Raw genomic sequence first — 20,699 nt, forward strand, 5'->3', positions numbered from 1 at the left:
TGGCGCTCCCCTGGGCCCCACGCACTTTCATGTCCCAAAATTTCTCACATGAATCGCTGCCGCAATTAGCGCCAGCAAGGCTGCCGCACTGTACCAATATCGTGACGGGAGAAGCAAAGACTGTCAGAGAGGATTCAAAAGAAGCAAATACTCAAAGCGAGCTCCAGGGATCAGAGGAAGGAGTGTGTGTGTGTGTGTGTGTGTGGTGGGGGCGTGTAGCTGATAAAAATCAGTGCTCGGTCAGGCCATATTTTCAATTATATCTTCAAATGCGGGCGATACTTCATTTGTTGGATGCACGCCAATTTAATGCATTCATGAGCACTGCTAGATTTATAAAACTGAGATTTAAAAAAGTCAATATCTAGAAATATTGATATTTATACACTGAAGAACAGGTACAGTGATGCATTTTAGGTGTCATTGTGATCTTGACATGGCTGCCACTCAGGAGCACTATTTCAGTCGGCTGTATTGATGTGCTGCTCTAGACAGGCCATCACTGCACCTCTCCTCATATACACAGGAAGGCCTCTCCCACTTATTGCTTTTCATTTCACACTTATGCAGAACGTCATGATGAAGCTGTCTGCAGTGCAGAGGGATACACAGGGATACATTTTACCTCCCTTACTCCTGCTGTTAGCGTTTGATGTCTTTGTTGTTGCACCCCCCCCCCCCACCCCCACATAAATAATGCATCATATAAGCTAACAACGTTGTTGACAGCTATTGCCCCTTTCAGATAGTCGAGCGGCTAATTACAAAACAGGCAAATGTGGGCTTGATATTAGGTTGCAGTAAGTCAGAAACAAAGATTTGCAGCCAAAAGGGGGGTGGGGATTCTGTAAAACAGTGACGGTTTGGTCTTTCTCTTGATGAAATTTGTGTCTGCCAAGCACGTTTATTTAATGTGCCACAGCAATGCTAGGTGGGAGGTGAAAGCCGTCATTGGCAGAGTGGTGGTGCAGTGGAGCAGACTGTGGAGTAGACATCTCGTCTTGTGTTCTCATTGAATACAGTGAGGAGGAAAAGAAAAGAACATCAAAGTGCTATTGTGTTTAGCAGCGCTGCTTAGCAGTGGCCCGATACATTATATTTGCAGTGCACGGCAGTGGTATTAATTAATGAATTAATTAATTACATAATTTCTGTTGACATTTTCATTCATTCCGACATTAGCATAATTTCTCCTAATTGCTGTTGCAGGACAGCCGTTCTTCAAACCCCTTTTCCCAGCTCTCACTGCCTGCCTTGAGCATGATTTATTTACGGACGGTGATGCTGTCTGATCATCCAGTTCACAGTTTTCGATCGAAAGAGGATGCATACAAAACAGACAATTAGGCAGCTAATGAGAAATGCCCAAAGAATGAGTTTGCTTTTTTTTCACCCTCTATTTTTTCCTGCCTTCTCTGTGCATACCCTCCCTTGTTTCACCATTATGAGCCTTGGCGGCAATAATGAATGCTTTGGCATTCTTCTTGTGTTGCTTGGATGCTGATGTTTTGGTAGGCCCTTTTCTTGGCTGTCTGTATATGTGTGTCTGTGTGTGTGCCTCTGATGCAGGAGACACCGCTGGGCAGTGGCAGAGAAAGTCTTATCTCCTGCCCCCCCTCCCTGATGGAAATCCATCCGGCACTGTGGTGAGGGATTAACTTAGGCCAGCAAAGCTACCTCTTTCTGAAATTGCCTCGAAGAAACAGAAAATCAAATTGTCATGTAAACAGCCTGTTATCCTATTATGGCATCAACGAAAGGGAAAAGGGGGCAGGAGACAGAGAGAATCAGTGGGTGTGGGAGGTATGGTGGAAATTCATATTACCAGCAGGGAAGCCTTTAAAGTACCCTCAAATGGTTAAACAGCTTAATGGTGTTAATGGTGTGGAGTTACTGGCCCCAGCTGTGGCGCAACTGGCTGGGGCACCTGCACCGAAAGCCGGCGACCCGGGTTCAATTCCCGCCCCGTGGTCCTTTCCGGATCCCACCCCTGCTCTCTCTCCCATTCGCTTCCTGTCACTCTCCACTGTCCTGTCATTAAAGACATAAAAAGCCCAAAAAATAAACGGAAAAAAAAAAAAGTTGCCGTAGAGGACTGAGCCCATTATATGTGCGTTTTCTTTACGCATGTGGTCCTCTGTACTTTTTAAAGACGCAACGCGATGGGCGTTCAGAGAGCTCCGGTGCTGATCCGGCAAAGACTCGATACCAGATCTGTGCCACATCTGGGCCGTCTCCATCCCAGACTTGGCCGCTGTCCCTAATGAACTTGGTGGGTTAATGCAGTCTGATTGGCACAGGGCACATGAGGCTGATGAGAGAAGCTGTCGATAGCTTCAGAACCCCCATCAGCACAAAATGGAAGCTGTGACCACAAAGTGGAATTCCCATGTGACGGGCTTATTCCACCTTTCATGTCTGTCCACGAGCTTCCTCGGGTTGCCACCTGCCCTAGGTGATTACTTTCGGTCGAGATTAATGCACACCTCTGTGCATGCAGCATCAGCAGCCAATTACTGTATACCAGCAGAAAAACGCCATCTGTGGTTAAACCAGATATGTCATAGTTCCACTCGATCCAGGTTATTGGTTTCTCATGTAGAAAAGCTTGTTTATCCAAAATTCGACCGATCTTTTTTTCTTCATCGTTTTTCAGTTCATTGTTTATTTACTCCCTCACTCTTCCATTTTACCGCTTTTCAACCTAATGCTTTTTGCACACGCCGCTAGCGAATCTGTTTGGGGTGTTATACATATTTTGAGAAGTTGTGCTCTTTGTGGAATATGGTTGTTATATTCAATGTGCTGGCAAGCGCTTGAAGCCCCTCTGTGAAATGTGTACTCAGACAGTAGATGTGAGAGCGCTTTCTCTGCAAGGCTTTTCAAACGTCTGTTTACCTGGGCGTTGCAGCAGCCCTAATCTCAGCAGCTGCTTCTCTCTCTCTCTCTCTCTCTCTCTCTCTCTCTCTCTCTCTCTCTCTCTCTCTCTCTCTCTCTCTCTCTCTTTTTCACCTCCTCCCAACACCATGCTCCTGCAGGTGTAATGATACATTTATGGATCTCTCCGATGCCTGTCCAGCTGAAATCTGGGCATCAAGAATGCCAAATAATTGTTGAACTTTGGCACCGGCGAGACCGGGATCCTGTCAGAGGGTAGTTTGAGCTGCTCTGAGGTGGACGCCATGAGCGTAATTGGTGAGGATTGGTGCGGAGCGTGCAGCCACAAGTACCCCAGGACCTTTGCTCTCTGTCTGGCGAGGAAGAAGTCCTACTGCTCAAACACACACACACACACACACACACACACACACACACACACACACACACACACAGAGTCAATGATAGACAATATTGTTTACAACAGTTGCTAGATTATCCCTGGAAGCTGTGCACGTGATGACTTTGTATCCCCTCCTGAATCTTCAGGAGCATACGCGGCGATTTCAGCTGGAGAGGCTGGTGGACCGTGACCAAGCAGCGGTGACTGAAGTCGAGTGTGGACGTGATTTACCCGTTGGTTTGTGTTTTTCTCCCTGCCCTGGGTGGGGCAGCGGCAGCACAGAAGAGCAGCGTTTAGCTGCCGCATTGATTTTTATAAAAGGTTACGCAGTGGGAGGCATCTCACCCGTCAGCCAGGCTTCTCACCACGAGCCACAGCCGAGCCAAGATAATCGCCATTTCCCTCATCCACCTCGCCACTGAAAAAGGACAGAGAGGGAAAACGAAGGCTTTCGAGGTATATGTGTCGATGCTTCCTTAAATGACAGCTTTTCCCCCCTTTTTTTTTGTTTTACAACAAAGGAATGTGATTTTTTCCATCTCCTTTTGCATTTTTTTGCCTTCCTCCAAATTGAAGCAGAATTATTTGCGTGTAAACAATTTGCCGTTTGAAAGGCGTTTTTAAGATATATATTTATTGAAAGCAGCTGTCAGCTGGGTGACACTCAGTCACAGTCCCTGTTTCCATTAGTTGTTGTTCTCCCTTTCGTTCTCCCTCCACACTGGGGAGGTACAGTGTTTTGAAATTAGATATCAGCCTCGGCAGACAGGCGAGGGAGGAGAGAGGGGGAAAAAAATAGCAAGAACATGATGGGAGATGGAGGGATTGACGGATTGATATACTTAGCCTGACAGATGGTTCTACATGAATATGCCGATGGAACAATGTTTAAAGAGAGGGAAGGCAGTGCGGCAAACTTGGGGAGGGAGAGGAGGAAAGCAGAAGAGAAAAGAAAGGAGAGAGAGAGAGAGAGAGAAGGAGAAGGCAGGTAGAAGCTGGAGGAAAGCAGAAGAGAAAAGAAAGGAGAGAGAGAGAGAGAGAGAAGGAGAAGGCAGGTAGAAGCTGGAGGAAAGCAGAAGAGAAAAGAAAGGAGAGAGAGAGAGAGAGAGAGAAGGAGAAGGCAGGTAGAAGCTGGAGGAAAGTGGAGGAAACCGGCAGCAAGACACTTTGATTTTCACAAGTAGCAGCACAAGCACACATAGCTCGGGGCGATTCATCAGCTGTCAGCGTGCTCTCCGCTCTGCTCCTCTCTCTCTCCAGGAGGCGTCTTCTCAGGGGTAGCAGGCTCGCTATCTGGGGCACATAATGCAACCCCTCCCTCCCACATCCGCTGCACCTCTCCCCCGTCTCGACACTCAACCAACAGCCAGAATGCACAAACTTCCACAAAGACTTGTTTTGATAGTCTTCGGTATCTATTTATTTATTTCTCTGTTTATTTATATATTTATTGGTGTTTATTTATTTATTTATTTATTGGCCGCATCTAGTGTCATTAGCTTTGGCACAGGCATTTCATGCATATGTATTTTTATTTTGTCTTTGCCATCAGCACTCTCTTCTTTACTCCTGCAGCGAGGAAGTGCTCCTGTCGTGAAGGTCAGTGTCACATACATGTTATGGCAGAGGATGGCTCCATTATTCATATCATTTGAAATGCATCCGTGAATAATAATGTGGCCTTCGGCAGCCGCATCTTATCAATTGCCACTGTCTTCCTGAAGGCATTTTCTTGGCAGTAATAATGAGGAGAAAGACATCACTACCATCCACATTATCATACTCATCATCATCCACATCATTCCTCAGTAACCCCCACCCCGGCCCACACACACTTCCCCAGCGGCATCACCATCTTCACCATAACCGCAGACAAGTTGAATCTGGAATACATTATTGATTCCTTCGGGGCACATTACTGCACGATTTCAGCACCTTTCAAACTCATGCAGAAGTTCACAGAGGAAATGTGTCAGGGCAGTGCATTCGCCACAAAACAGCTGGAGTCTGTTTTGGTTTGTGTGTGTGTGTTTATGTGTTTATCTCCAAACCCCAACTGCGTTATGTCATAGACAAACAGTGTGTGGGTGCCAGTTTCCTGTCACTCATTAGGCATAATACTCATTGGCAAATAGACTTGCCTTCGAGATATGCCACTCATTCCACGTCAATTCTTTTTTCCTCTCCTTTCTGCCCACAATATGGTTTTTGACTACAGACCCACATCTTGATAAAGCTCCTCAAGCATCACTGGAGAATCTCTGGGAGATCATTGGGAGATTTTATCCTACACTTGATTGCCAGATAATTATCAGTTAATTATTTAGAGCCCTTAAATTAATTTGCTAAAAATAGACTCTGTGCCGAAGCGTCTCTGCTGGAGACGGGTCCATTATTTCTACGCGTCCCACCAGTCCCTCTTACCCCCCCTCCACCCCACCCCACCCCACCCCAGACCAGTCTCTCTTATCCGCCCCAGCAGACCCCCTCCCCCCTCTCTCTCTCTCTCTCTCTCTCTCTCTCTCTCTCTCTCTCTCTCTCTCTCTCTCTCTCTCTCTCTCTCGATGTCGAGTCCTCGCTAGATGTATGATCATGTACCGTAAATATGATTTCATTTCAATCATGTCTGCACATTAATCCAATGAGCGGAAAAGGATAGTGAATATAAAAATAATAATAATTAAAGAAACAAGCTTCGCTGGCTACATCTACATCAAAAAAATACATTTGCAAGACTGCAAAATCTTTTTTTTTTTTTTTTTTCATGTTGTACATTACAGTATACTATGACTCGGTGTCACCATTGTCCCAGACTTTGTTGGACAGAAAATTGGCAATGAGCTTCAGTTATGAGTTTCTTCATGATGTACTAAAGAACAGACTGTGCCAGGCTTGTGAGTGCAGTCTAGTCGTGTAATGTGCGTGTAGTGTATTAGAAAAGCCCTTCACCTTTTTGACCACAGGCTCTGCTATTGTAGCACGCTGCTCATCCGTACACTTCATTAAGTTGCAGACAAAGCAGCGTGCTTGAAGAGGCCTTTTAATGGGATTCTCTGGCTTAGGCAATCGAAGTGTTCCCTCAACCCTGCCGAACTGGTGTGACCTGTTGGTTGTGCTGTGCAGCCGTAATGATAAGGCTATCGAATGGAGCTGTTCGCTGTCACGCCACTGCCAGGGCCCCCTGTGCAACTTGCGGAGAGAGACTTATCAATACGGACCAGTGATCACACCTAGGTCCCCTCCCCTCCACATCATCCTTCACTCATTTGTTTGGCCTTTTTTTATTTGTTTGTTTGTTTTGGTGTGGTCTCGGTCATCAAAATCTGCAAACACAACAAGCCTTCAGCGTTGGCTGACCAGCTGTAAAATCCCTCGAAGGGGCTGGCAGATTGATCAAATTAGCTGCTCTTTTTTTCAACGTGTTGGAATTGATTTGTAGAAACGGATCCGAGAGCAGGTTCACATTAGAATAATATCAACTCAGTGAGAAAAAAAAAGAAAAGACAAGCAGAGACAACAACTGTTCTGTTTGCTGTGAAAGTGGTCGCAATCGATCCAATTTGTGTTGAGCTAAAAGCATTTAAGTGGCTGGCTATCTGTACAGAATTTTTATATGGTCCGAGAAAAGAGGCCTTAGGATACTATTGACATAAAATTCTCATGCATCTACAGAGGGACTTCAAAGCGAACCCTGCCGGGATCATGTTTCAAAAACCCCACTGGTCCTGATTGCAGGCATGTTTAGCAGAGATGTGCAGTATTAACTTTTCCCAAGAGAGCACTTATTTCACAGCTTCGCGCCCTTGTGATCAACTAAGGGGGAAAAAAGGAGGTGAAATTGTCACAAAATGCATTCCCAGCACTTCTGTAGGACTAACTAGACAGGCTTCAGCGTTACTCATTGTACTCTGTACTCTTGCCAAGGCCCCCTACGCTTTTTCCTTTTTTTTCCATTAATTCCAGTTCTCTTCTTTTCTTTGCTGTTAAATGGTACTAGCGGTTGCTAGTTCTCTGTTTTTGTTCTTTTAGCTTTTTAGCCGTTTTGAACTCCATTTCAAAATCATAGCGTTGCATCGGTCTTTGGATAAGAAAAATAATTAAATATAAATGCTGCAATTTCTTCCCCCCATTTTAATCATCAGCGAGATACAATCAGTGGATCCAATTGTGTAATTCATGTAATCACAGAGCAGTTTGGTAGAAGCGATAAACTTAATTACCATCAGGTGACGGCATGCTGAGGGAGAAGTGTGAGCCCGAACTGCACCGCGCACTACCTGTAGTGTTTTACACATGAGCACCCTGCCGAACACGCCAGTCCGCCTATCTATCGCAAGTCCTGGGCCCATGCCACACCACAGCCCCAGTGACGACATCTACAATCACGCCAGGCTAATCAGCGCACAAAGCACTGCCACCTGTGTTCGCTACGTTTAATTGAAGCCTCTGATAAGAATCATGCGGCGGTGTGTGGGAGGAGAGGGGGGTTAGCTGTTAGCTCGTGAAGAGCGTAGGTACTCCCAGGCGAGGAGGCAGGAGATGAGCAATGGAGACAAACACGACAGTTGACCTTTCTGTCTAGTGTTCGCAGGATTGATAAGATGATGATCTGATTGTAAACATGGTGAACTTGGTGTCGAGCAGTCACTGCTAACTTCATTCAGAAAGGATTCTCTTTGTGCAGAGCTATATGACCTTGTAAACAAGTTGTAAAACATGTTAGCAGGCAGAGATCTGTCTCAGTTGTACATTAATTTGGCCTTTGATACAGCAGAATCATGCAAATTTTATGCTTTACTATTTATGGAGCGATGAGCCACTGAAAATGAAGAAAATGCCTAAATATAGATATGAAAATGTGAAAAAGAAGCATACTTATGCTGGAGCATTAATGTGGAAGCACTAACTGGTTGGATCCAGACTACAAATTATGTTTTACAGACACATGTGAATACATTGCATGGATTTAGATGCGATCCATTACCACCTATTAGAGATGAACAGTGAACGCAGAACATGAATCGGTTCATTTTCTGACACACATATTAATATGTGGATAAAAATGCTGAGATTGTTTTGATCAAGATTTGCTTGAACTGAAATTGATATCCGATGATAGACCCAGTCTTTCTCCTACCCTAGTAGTTATTTGAATGCGTCTGCACTGCATAGTTAATGGACTTGGCAACACTAAGCACTGTGAGGTACTGTGTAGTTGAAAAAGGGTGTCCTCACAAAACAGCTGGAGCTTTCATATAATGCATGTGGTGTACAGTATGTAGGTCTGGAGACCTCGTTGTAGCTTGTTTCACTGTGCGTGCAAAGAGATTACACACAGGGACAATTGTGGCTACCTTGATCTAAGTTGTTGTGTACAACTATGGACCCTTTCAAGAGAGTTCCATTATCAGCATCATAGTTGGCCCCACAAGAATTCCTTTTTAACATTCCATATGTTATCTTAATGCAGAGGAAGTAGATTGGGGCCCAAATAGAACGTTCAAGCATTGTTTTTGTTTACCTTGTTGAAAGGGTCTATAGATGTGTGTAAGCCCCAGACAGTGTCAGAGAAAGGTCAGGACAACTACACTAATGCTTCCACACATGTCATGGTCATATGCTGGCATTTTAGATGTAGATAAAGAAAACATGAGTTTGTGCTTTTATGAGCAACTTGCAGATGTCTATATGGTTTCTTAACATCATTTATCTTCTTACAGTATTCTGCTTAACTCATTTACGGTGCAAAAACAGTATGGATTTCTAAATGTTTAATTTCCTTTCACGACAAAGACCATTTATTCGCTGATTGTGCTGTGCATTACTGGCCTAGAGATGGTCTGTTTTACATAATTATAGTTGATTCATGATTATTATTGATTTCAGTCATATTATATAGTCAGATAGTCAAAATTCAGTCAAAATATATATTATTGTTAAATATATATTATTACAATATGCTATTTACAATATATATATTACCGGTATTATATATTGTTATATCAGTGTGCCCCCCCCCCAATCTTGTCTCATTTCATCAGGAGCTCAGGCAGCTTATGTGTAGCGGTGAAGATTCAGGCAGAGCCACCTCGCTCCGTTCCAACATTAATATTTGAATGACGAAGGGGGGTGGGGGTGCAGAATAAATTGACAGTGAAATTGACATTGAATCCCACTTTTAATTTTTCAAATGAACAGGAAGAGTGGGGTTGTCTGTGTTGACGCGGCCGAAGAACACGGCGTGATGAGGGGTCATGACCCCCCTGCGCCTGCAGGACGGGTCTGGGGAAATTCACTTATCTAGCGCCGGTGCCGCGGGTGCCACCGCCGACACATCACATCACATCCTGTTTCCTGCCCAGGCTCTCCGCTTTTAATTAGCACATGGACTTGGAGGGGAATGGCAGCTCTTGCAGTGTGGCTGGCGTGAATAAGTATGCCACACACACACACACACACACACTCAACACACACTCAAACTCTTTTTGACATCCTTATAAGATCTGTATTCAACACTTAGCCATAGCACTCACCAGCAGCACTACACACACACACACACACACACACACACACACACAAAGAACCTGCTGAAGGAAATGAAAGGTTGGGGAAGACTGTGAAGTTAAAAGCCTCCTTACCACATCGGAATGTAATTGTGTGTCAGGGGAGTGGGGAGTTGTGTGAAGCTTTCTGCTTAGCGAGATGAAGGATCTTGTCTGGCTGCATGGCTCAGATTATTATGGCCTTGATTAATATGGCCTTCATCACCTGTCCTTTACATCGACTGCAAGTCCCATGTGTGCTCTCATGACTCACAATGTGTGTACTCACAATATCCATGCGTAAGACCACCAAAGACTCTTTTTTTTCAGCTTTTTTTCCCTTTCAATTCAATCTACAGGAAGCAATCGATGTAAGGCTGGCATACTTCATAGTCCCCTTCAAAATGGTCATGTCAGCACAACAGTATTTATTTCCAACCATTGCCTTTATCTCTGTGTGAAATTCACTTGGCATTTCTTAAATCAGTATTTTCCTCAGCTCCAGGCCCCCCAAACACCTTTTTTAAGACACATTTCCACATCATTACGGACAAATTACAGTCAAATCATCACTCGCGAATCTCTCCGAAAATTTCAGACAATAATGGTGCATTAATCAGCAGATTACTTTGTAAATTCTTGCAAATTTCCAACCCGGGCTGCTCGACGTTGGCGAGTGGGGTTTGATTTGTACTGCGTCTGATTGCCTCACAGCTGAACAATGAGGAATAATTACACATTGAGGAGTGGCGGGAGATGCTATCAGACATCCACGCTTGTGTTGGCAGCTTGCTGGAGCCAGTGGGACGAAGATAGCATGCGCACTGTGGAAATGGAAGTGGAGGAGCGAGTTTGTATGTGGCATGCTGTTGATCCCCTTCCAAGGTGTTGTGTTAATTACTTTGGAAGCAGGCCAGAGCATCTCCAAAAAAAAAGAATAAATAAATGCTAAAAAAAAAAAAAAAAAAAAATCACAGCGCCATGGCATTCAGTTCAGTATAAATTTTAATTATTTTCGCCATGTGAAATGAACCCCACTTTTTTTTTTCTTTTTTGTTTGTTTTTCTTTTCTCTGCTACAACAAATGATTACTTACCTGAATGAAGAGCAGGGCTGAAACAATACGTTCTCCTCTATTACCCCCCTCCATCTGCTTGAAGGTCAGTGCAATTATTTCAGAGCAGATACATTTTTGTTGTGCAAAATAGACAGGTGGGATATTTTATGATTAGGATTATACTATTTTTTTTTTACGCCCAGCCACAAGACGCTTGCAGGTAAATGATGCAGTGTGTCTTAAGTCCTAGTTTCTGGCACACACACACACACACACACACACACACACAAACTGCTGTGGCTTGTCATCCAAACTTTATTTTATTTAAAATATCTCCCGGTGAAAGAACGCTGCAACATATGATCTGCGTGCTAAAATTTGACTGCCCAAGGTATGGAGCCGAGGCGAAAAGTTTTCACCCGTGCACACGGCGTATAAAGTGGACACAAACTCCCACATCTCCATGTGCACACTGTGGCCCAAACTACTGGCCCCTGAACCCCAGGTTATATCACTTCTCATTAGCTACAGCCGGTGTGTTTGTCCCTTTGGACAGACACGTTGCTCGCGTCGGCGCCCCAGCGCAGGGGGTGCTGCCACCGCTGCCCAGGAGCTGCCAGGCCGGCCGTCCGCTCCAACCCAACAGGCCGCTGCCCTGGCGCAAATCTGAGCTGAGGCCTGCTATTTTCCATTTGCCCTGCTGTACCGGGGCCAAGGAAAATGTCCTGTAAGCTGGACCGTGACTACATGGGACAGACTTTGTGTAATAACACCCCCCCCCCGCACCCCATTCACCACACACACACACACACACACCACAGTGTGCTGTCCAGTTGCTGGGCAGCTGGGTGTAATTTGGAGGTGTGCTGAGGGCCTGGCAGAGTCCAGGGTAAATCCGATCTGTGTGGAGAGCGGGCTTAGCTTCAGGCTATCCGCGCAGAGCCAGGAGGCACATAGGAAGGCATTAAATAAAACATTAATGGAACTGGGTTAGGGGAGATTTATTAAGGAGGCTTTTTGGCCTCGCCTAAGGGAGCCATGCACCATTTTATTAACTCTCACATGCACAAAGGTAAACAAACGGAGTAATTTATGGTGGCCCTTACAGGTGGCTGGTGCGAAGTCTATGGTGGTTTGTGTATTTTTTTTCTGTTTTTTTCAAGCTCTCCCTCAGAAAAAAAATTTCAGCCATTTGTTATGAAGCCAACGCTGAATAGGGGTCATAGTTTATATGGTTGTGTCTACATGTGTTGTATCTACATGGTTGTGTCTACAGTACATGTGTTGTAGCTACATGGTTGTGTCTACAGTACATGTGTTGTATCTACATGGTTGTGTCTACAGTACATGTGTTGTAGCTACATGGTTGTGTCTACAGTACATGTGTTGTATCTACATGGTTGTGTCTACATGTGTTGTAGCTACATGGTTGTGTCTACAGTACATGTGTTGTATCTACATTGTTGTGTCTACAGTACATGTTTTTTATCTACATGGTTGTGTCTACATGTGTTGTATCTACGTGGTTGTGTCTACGTGTGTGTCTTTTCGGGTGTCAGACGTGGAGATAAATCCACATGTCATTAATGTGAGTGCAGGCCAGGAGGGCTTAATTAAGGCTTAGAGCTGTTTGCTAAATGATGCGGCTAAATGTGGCTAAATGTGCTAACCCAGCGTCTGCCCTCCCGTCGAACGCTGGACAGTGTTTACGTAACGCAGGGCCTGTGGAGCAGTAGGGCCTTCAAGGTGAGCGGGCGTTGGTCACAGTGCTGTGTTCAAAAACCCTTCTGAGGTTTAGGAGAAGATGTAGAGCCACGATCCGGCTTCTGAGGAGTGGGAGATTAAACCAGACCGGCGGCACATTTCATCTCCACCTTCGATTCAGATTGCCACCTCAAAGGTGCAAATGTGGTAAATCGAGATCAAAATCAGACTGGATTTTCTTTGTGGAAAGGGGGACATAGGAGAAAGCAGGAAGTGGAGCAGGTGCAGCAGCCTTCTGCTCTGTGAAGACAGATGTGGTTGCAGGAGAGAGAGAGAGAGAGAGAGAGTATACTCTCCTTTTTTCCTTTCAGGACTGTTCTGGGAGTGAGGCAGGGCTGTCAAACAGCGGTTTCCTGGTTGGGGGAAGCTGCATAATGTTTTACCTTGAGACCTCGGCATACGCCAATCTTTTGAAGCCCAGGTGACGCATACTAGAGAGAGAGAGAGAGAGGCTAGAAGAACACACTTTGAAAGTTCAGAGACAGAGAGAAAGAGAGAGAGAGAGATAGAAAGAAAGAGAGGGGTAGAGCTGGTCGAGAGAGGGGAGCAACAGAGAAAGCATTAGCTAGAGAGAGAGAGACAGAGATGCTGTTTGGTAGGGACGCAGGATGGCACAGCTGTAGGACAGTGCTTGTCAAGTTCCCGTCAATGTGACATGTCTTTGATGTGGAAATAACAGGCAGGGAAGGCCGCGCCGCTCCCCAGTGAAGGGGCCCCTGGAGTGCATAGCGCCAGACTCCACCAGGCTGACGCAAATCAAAGATGTTATCTGTACACTATCTGTGCTTAGTTAAGTCTCATATTTCTCAACCCCCCTGCCCCCCACCCCACCCCACCCCAAAGCAACATTAACACATTAGATAAATAAGAACGACTGGGTGATGGGAGGGCTTGATGTGCCTGTGGTGTTTGTGTCCTTGGGGCAGGAAAATGTCAAATACTGAATAATGGTTCATGCTGTTTTATCTGCTATCTCATAATTGGTATGCTCTGCTGTTAACTGTTCATCGAGAGAGCATGACCTAATTTGTTTGTGTGGATGGAGAATAGTGTGGCATGGTGTATCGGCACGGCACTTCAGATGTGACCATCGTGCTCAGAGAGAGGACTGCTCATCCCATCTCTGTGTGCAGTGTGGCCAGTGTGTAGTCACTCTACCCTGAGTCATAGCTTTGCAGGGGAATTGTCCTCTTCATTGTGTCAGGAAGGTGTTAGGCAGGTTTCTGGCCTCCGTGCTGGGTCTTAGTGATGGGCACAAAAGCAAATGGCTGTTCTCCCAATTGGTCACGTCGCTGAAAAGCACACTGTCTGTGGTGGTGGTGGTGATTGTCTGAGTGGACACTCCTTCTCCTGGGTGGTAAATTACACAGCGCCTTTCTACAGTGTGTGCGGGTTCAACTTTAGCCGACCCCCCAATCGGGTAGGTGGGAAAACAATGAAACAATGACCACGGTCAGCCCTGCCTACAGCCACGTGTTGAACTAAACAGCATGGTGTTTCTCACACTGGCTGGGTCCCCAGCGATTTTCTTGCAGAGATGGAGGTTTCAGATGGAAGGACCTGGCGAGACTACTGAGTCATGAATGAGCCTGTAAAAAAAAACGTGCTTGTGTTTGTCTGTAATCTCAGTGTACAGTTGATCTTTTGTATGTGTGGATGTGTTTCGATGCGTTTTGATGTGTGTGTGTAAAGAATTGTATGTGTGGATGCGTTTCGATGCGTTTTGATGTGTGTGTGTAAAGAATTGTATGTGTGGATGTGTTTCGATGAGTTTTGATGTGTGTGTGTAAAGAATTGTATGTGATATTGTTTGTTATTATATGTGCACCACTGTCCCTCAGTCTTGATTGTCCTTAACTGCCACCCCTCGTTGCACGGCTTCTCCAAGCATTCGCGTGAGCAGTACGAGAAGCTCTCCATCATGCACAAGAACATGCAGAAACTCTACGAGAGCCTGGGCAGCTACCTGGCCTTCGACCCACACACCATCAGCGTGGAGGACTTCTTCGGGGACCTGGCCAATTTCCGCTCCCTCTTCATGGTGAGTGCAGTTGACTCCGCAAACACTATGTAAAGTTGCTGCTCCACACACAAGCAGACCAAAGACAGTTATCGTGCTCAATTATTCTCTTGTAAATACCTGAATTTCTCAGGCTATAATCCTTCCTTAAAAAGACATTTATAATATCTGTATATTTCCTTCGTCAACTCAACCCACCTGTACCCATGCTTGAAGAAAACACTGGAGTCGGTTATGACATTTTATCAACTCATAATGCTAAGTAAGAAGTCAGGGCAGGCAGCTGCTAGCGAGAAAAGCTTTGGCTCATCTTAAGGGTAGGTGGTGAATTAACTTATTTTATTTCATCCCGAGTCGATAAAGAAATTTCCTTGACAGACCGGTGGGCAGATTAAGGAACGGGCTTATAGTGCAGATTAAAGGGTACATAAACTGTGCTTGAATGAAATGTATAATGCATCACAGAGCTTGTAAGTTTCCAGCTGATAAAAGAGACTCTGGAAGCTTCTTATTCCTTCAGTGGACTTGCATTGGGCCCGCTGACGTACAGTGCACGACAGAGGCATCACCAACGCCTCCTCAGTGTCGCTTCAAAGCACCAAAGCAGTTGGTGAGGTTGCGTCGGGTAAAGCACAGTAGGAATGTGGAATTCCTTTTTGTATTTTCTTGGAAATGGGGAAATTTGAACAGGGGGAGCAATTTTGGTCATTTTAACAATTATAATAAAAATGCAGCAAAACAGATTATTTATTCAATTGATTTATTGTTAGAATTGTTTGAATTGTAAACTTAACTCAAGGAAATGTCACAAGCCTACATAATTTGATTACTGCAAAGTTTTATTTAGGAAGTCAAATTTGTTGGGTGGATTTCTACAGTATTTGGGAGATCTGTTCTTGTGGCAATGTAATTAATTTGAGGCAATTCAGAACCATTGCTTCTTAGTAACAAATGCCTACCGGGTTTGTCAGTATTTCACAGAATCTTATAAAGAGGTGAGCTAGAAGCTTTCCATTCAGATGAAGTCTTTCTTATTTCAACGTGTTTTCAGGGCCAAGGATTCTGGCAGAAAGGAAGGGTGGTGTTGGTGGTGGGAGTAGAAGTCGATGATTCATTTTAATGTAAAATGAAGGATATATTAGGATGAGGAGAAACCAGAATGCTCTGGAACAAAGCAGAATTTACCTCTGGGGAACAAATCTCTTAAACATTGTTAAGCGTCTTCTTCTTTTTCCTTGCCCCTACACCTTCTTTCTCCATCTCATTTTGCTTCCAGCAAGTTGGACAAAGGGGGAGGAAAGATGGCGAAGAAGGGGAAGAGAGAGAGAAAAAATGAAGCATGTCAGTATGATGACACAATGTCCAGGAGGTACGCTCCAAGTCTTCAAAACCCATTAAATTGAATGGCAAGGTCCCCCCAATTCACTCTTCTGCAGTCTGCGGCATATCTGAACCCAACTTTCATTTGGCTGATCAAAGCGCTCCAACGCATGGTGCGCGGCTATAAAAGGAGGCATCCATGGAAATAAATTATTCTCTCAAGCAAATAGCTCTTTATGAATAAGTTATTACTGATTTAGACTTCAATGCCGGGCCCTGTGCCATGGGAAATGAATCCTTGCTGGGAGTGGGTGTCCGGCTGTGGGAGGATATCCCTCCCGTCCCGCACTGAGCCAGGTCGCCGCCGCGCTGTGCCGGAGAGATTGCCTCGACAGTTTGCTTTAAGGTCGACAGCCGCGTTTGGAGCAGATGTTCTAAATTATATCGATGTACTTAAAGTTCTCTTCATCTCTTTCCTTCATTATTTCTCCATTTCCCACACTTGTTCCCTTCCTCCATCTGTTTCTTTCTCTCTCTCTCTCTCTGTTTCTCCCTCTCTCTCTGTTTCTCCCTCTCTCTCTCTCTCTCTCTCTCTCTCTCTCTCTCTCTCTCTCTCTCTCTCTCTCTCTCTCTCTCCCTCTGTATCTCAGTCTCACTCTATCTTCCCGTCCTCCTCTCTCCCCTTCTGTCAGCCTCATTTCTGATGCATTATAATTTGGGCAGCGGGAGCTAGAGGATATTGGGCAATTTATTTACCCTGTTGAGCCGGTCGCAGGCTGACCATCATTTACTTTAGGTGCCCCTTAAGAAGTGCTGATGCAGCCACCCAGGCAATTGGATATGGGGCCTCTGTGGCAGTGTGCTATTTGGACAAATCATATTCATGATAGAGACTTCATTAAACTCTCACATTGATTTTCTTCTTGACATATATTCCATGCTTAGCATATTTATTGCATGTCCCCATTTCGAGTCATTTAAGGATACATATTAATGCTTAGATATGCCTATGTTAACGAGTAGTTGATACATAAAGAATAGAAAAGCTGGAGCATAAACAATTCCTCTCTCCCTCCATTCCTCTGCCCCTCCTTCTCTCTCTCTCACTCCCCCTTTCTCTCTCACTTTTTTTTTCTGTCTCACACACTCTCCATCTATCTGTCTCTTTCTGTCTCTCTCTCAAAAAAAGCAAAAGCAACGGATCAATCCAATTTAAAAAGTTCCTTTTGAAATGTCACATTGATTATTCAAAAGTGCAGCTATATATGAATCGCAATCTAATGACAAGAATTCGCTCATTGCTTTCCCCTGATATGACAGTGGTGCAGTCTGGGATTAGAAGCAGTGGACCACTGTCCTAATACGTTATCAAAGCAGAGCAGGCGCAGCCTGAACTAGCCACAGCTTCACTCCTTAATTGATGAAGCTGCTTACAACATCAATAAAAGTCGAAAGAGAGGGAGAAATACATGATGGGGCACTCTCTAGTCTAGATGAATGTTTTCTTTCCCTGTGTGTAAAGTAGTTGTATATATATATGTGCAAGTGTAGTGTCAGAAATAGCATACCACCGAGCAGAGGACTTATTAATTTTTTACTGAATACTGAGCGCAGGTGGCCCACAGTCATTTGCATGGGACACAGGCCTTCAACACACCCCCCAGCCCTAGCACACGTAAACATAAACATACACGATAAACATAAACAAGCCGAGGAACCCGCTCTAGAGGAGCCAGCAGTATTGCACACACACCATGGTACAGTGACATGACTGCCTCAGCAGTATCTGCCCTCACTGGGCTGAAGGTTGAATATGTTTACATGAGTGAGCAAAGCTCGGTTTTGTTTTTCATGTATGCATTGCACACAATCCACGGTCAGAATAAAACATGGTATACAGAGTCAGGATACGATACAGTGCACTTGACCACTTCAATGATTAGGAGCCTGAAAGTTGTATGCTAATTGGTTGTGTCCTGCATGCTGCAAGGCTATTAACAATGCGTACATATATTGCATTTGGCAATAGTTTTGTAATGTCACTGTGATCAATAATTGGGTCAGCATGTCTTCAGTTAATTGCTATACAACGTCTACTTGACTGTAATAATACTGGCCTGATTTCAAAACCATAACTGCTCTGTAATGGAAACTGCTGAAGAATATTCACTTTTCTCTCTTAGATATCTTACAGTAGATCTCATTTCCTTTCTCCCCTTAATAATCATCATTACAACCACCCTGACAGGGATCTGATACTGAGATCAGCATTGCCTGTGTATACATCACAGCAGTTTATGAAAAGGTTTTCTATTCATTGGTTATTTGATTTTTCCCAGCCTATAAACTAAGATATCAGCAATTAATGTGACTGAGCATTGATCAGGATGTAATTTAGGGTGAAATCCTAGAGCAGATCGTTGAGATTGAGAATGGGAGTCGTTTCGAGCTGGAAAGATTCATGGTGATATCGGCACGACTTGAGTTTGTGAGCACAATGCCGATTGTTAACTCCACGTGCTCATGTATGTGTAATTTTCAACGAGATAGCGGCATTTTCCGTGTGATAAGAGCAGCAGGGCTATCCGATCGCACCACACACACTCCTTATCTGACGAGAGCACGGTTCTCTGTTTGCTAATGCAGATGTTTCTCGATTGTGGATGTTCAAATGCATGGCCTCTGGGGCCTGTTTATCTGCTACGACTCTCTAAAATGTAGAACACAATTAGTAAAATGTATAAAATCATGAACGCTAGCCCAGGGCGAGAGAGGAGCTGTGCAAGTAAAAGAGTAAACACGTGTTTGTTTTCATGGCAATTTGTGGTTGAGTCGGGTATGATCAGGCCAAGATCAGTAGTTTGCATTATGTTTTTTAAAGGAATCATTATGTTGTTATTATTATTATTAGTAGTAGTAGTAGTAGTAGTAGTAGTAGTAGTGATAATAGTAATTGTAGTAGTAATAATTAGTAGTATTATTATTGAATGTCAATGTAATAGTTGTGATATTTATTTAACATTCATTCAATATTCCCTGCTTGTTGCAGTTCATTTTTTGAGTTCAGTTTTTAAAGACATTCAGAAGAAAACTGCATGTCCATTAAAAATCAAGACTTCCCAAAAATCTGCCCACAAACACTCCCTTCTGCCTGCTGTGTCCACAGTGTGCTGTGATTATGCAGACTCACACAGACCCACACTCCAGCGCAAGATGAGGGTGAATATGCGCTCGGAGCAGGTGTCTCCTGATCTTGCTCTCCAGTGCCCTCTGTCACTCTCATACCCTCTCTGTGCTTGCTAGCACTTACTCCACACACACACACACGCACACACTCACATACATATTCACACATACAAACACACACGCACACATACATATTCACACATACAAACACACACACACACACACACACATTTCTTTGTCCTTTGTCCTTGTCATAGCAGAAGGAGGCAGTGACAATGAGGGCTCTTGTCCTTGGACTTGGAGGCGGCTCTTCTATTGACTGCTATGATGAGCTGCTCTTTCCTGCTCTCTCTGGCAGATCCGCATAAGCCCTCTGCCTTAGCACCGCACACCACACTCACGTTGGGCTTGTGTAACTGTCGACACTCATTATACCAGGCCACCAAGGAGTAAGACAGGCTTGAGATGTACATGCGATCGCATATACATTCACACACACACACACACACACACACACACACACACACACACACACAGACTTGACAACCTGAAATATACACACATACACACACTTATTCTCACACACTCAGTCACACACATATATAGCCATGTTTAGAAAAGCCCTGTCAAGTCAAATTGGTGGGGGGGAGTCGACATTCATTATACCACGCCACCAAGGAGTAAGACAGACTTGAGATGTACATGCGATCGCATATACATTCACACACACACACACACACACTCACACAGACTCTGACACATGGACAACATGAAATATACACATATACACACATACACACTCAGTCACACACATATATAGCCATGTTTAGAAAAGCCCCGACAAGTTTGTGCCACAGGCCCCTGGATGAGAAGACCTTTCCTTGGCTCTAAAGGTTATGTAGCCCTACATCTGTTATCCTGTCTCTGCTTCTCTATTTCCATCCCCCCCCCTCTCTCTTTCTTCCACCATCTCCCTCTACTTGCTCTTTCTCTTTCCTTCTCTCTCTCTCTCTCTCTCTCTCTCTCTCTCTCTCTCTCTCTCTCTCTCTCTCTCTCTCTCTCTCTCTCTCTCTCTCTCTCTCTCTCTTCCACCATCACCCTCCTCTACTTGCTCTTTCTCTCTCCTTCTCTCTTTCTCTCTCCTCTCTCTCTCTCTCTCTCTCTCTCTCTCTCTCTCTCTCTCTCTCTTCTACTTGCTTTTTCTCTCTGAGCATCCTTCTCCGCTGTTCTTGCTCATATGTCTTGACACCTCCGTGACATTTGAGGAAGTGGCGAGGGGTAGAGGGTGATATCTCTGCCTCATCACAGAGCCTCTGTTCATCTGCACTCTATGCCCCTCTCTCTCTCTCTCTCTCTCTCTCTCTCTCTCTCTCTCTCTCTCTCTCTCTCTCTCTCTCTCTCTCTCTCTCTCTCTCTCTCAAATTCAAATTCAAAAAAGCTTTATTGACATGACAAGAGCACTTGTGTTGTCAAAGCATACAAATCATAAGTAAGTTAGTGAGGAAACAAAGAGCATGAAAATAAATAAGA

At 44.6% G+C, this 20,699-nt stretch overlaps 1 protein-coding gene across 1 annotated transcript in view; it reads left to right on the top strand.

Moving 5' to 3' along the window:
* diaph2 (diaphanous-related formin 2) overlaps positions 1 to 20,699 on the top strand; it is a 417,030-nt gene that overhangs the window by 334,821 nt on the left and 61,510 nt on the right. The window contains exon 26 of the mRNA XM_048230740.1: positions 14,520 to 14,684. Within this exon, the coding sequence (XP_048086697.1) occupies positions 14,520 to 14,684 (165 nt within the window). The remainder of the gene's footprint in view (positions 1 to 14,519; positions 14,685 to 20,699) is intronic.

Source organism: Alosa alosa, chromosome 21 (genome assembly GCF_017589495.1).
Source record: "Alosa alosa isolate M-15738 ecotype Scorff River chromosome 21, AALO_Geno_1.1, whole genome shotgun sequence".
Classification (NCBI taxonomy): domain Eukaryota; kingdom Metazoa; phylum Chordata; class Actinopteri; order Clupeiformes; family Clupeidae; genus Alosa; species Alosa alosa.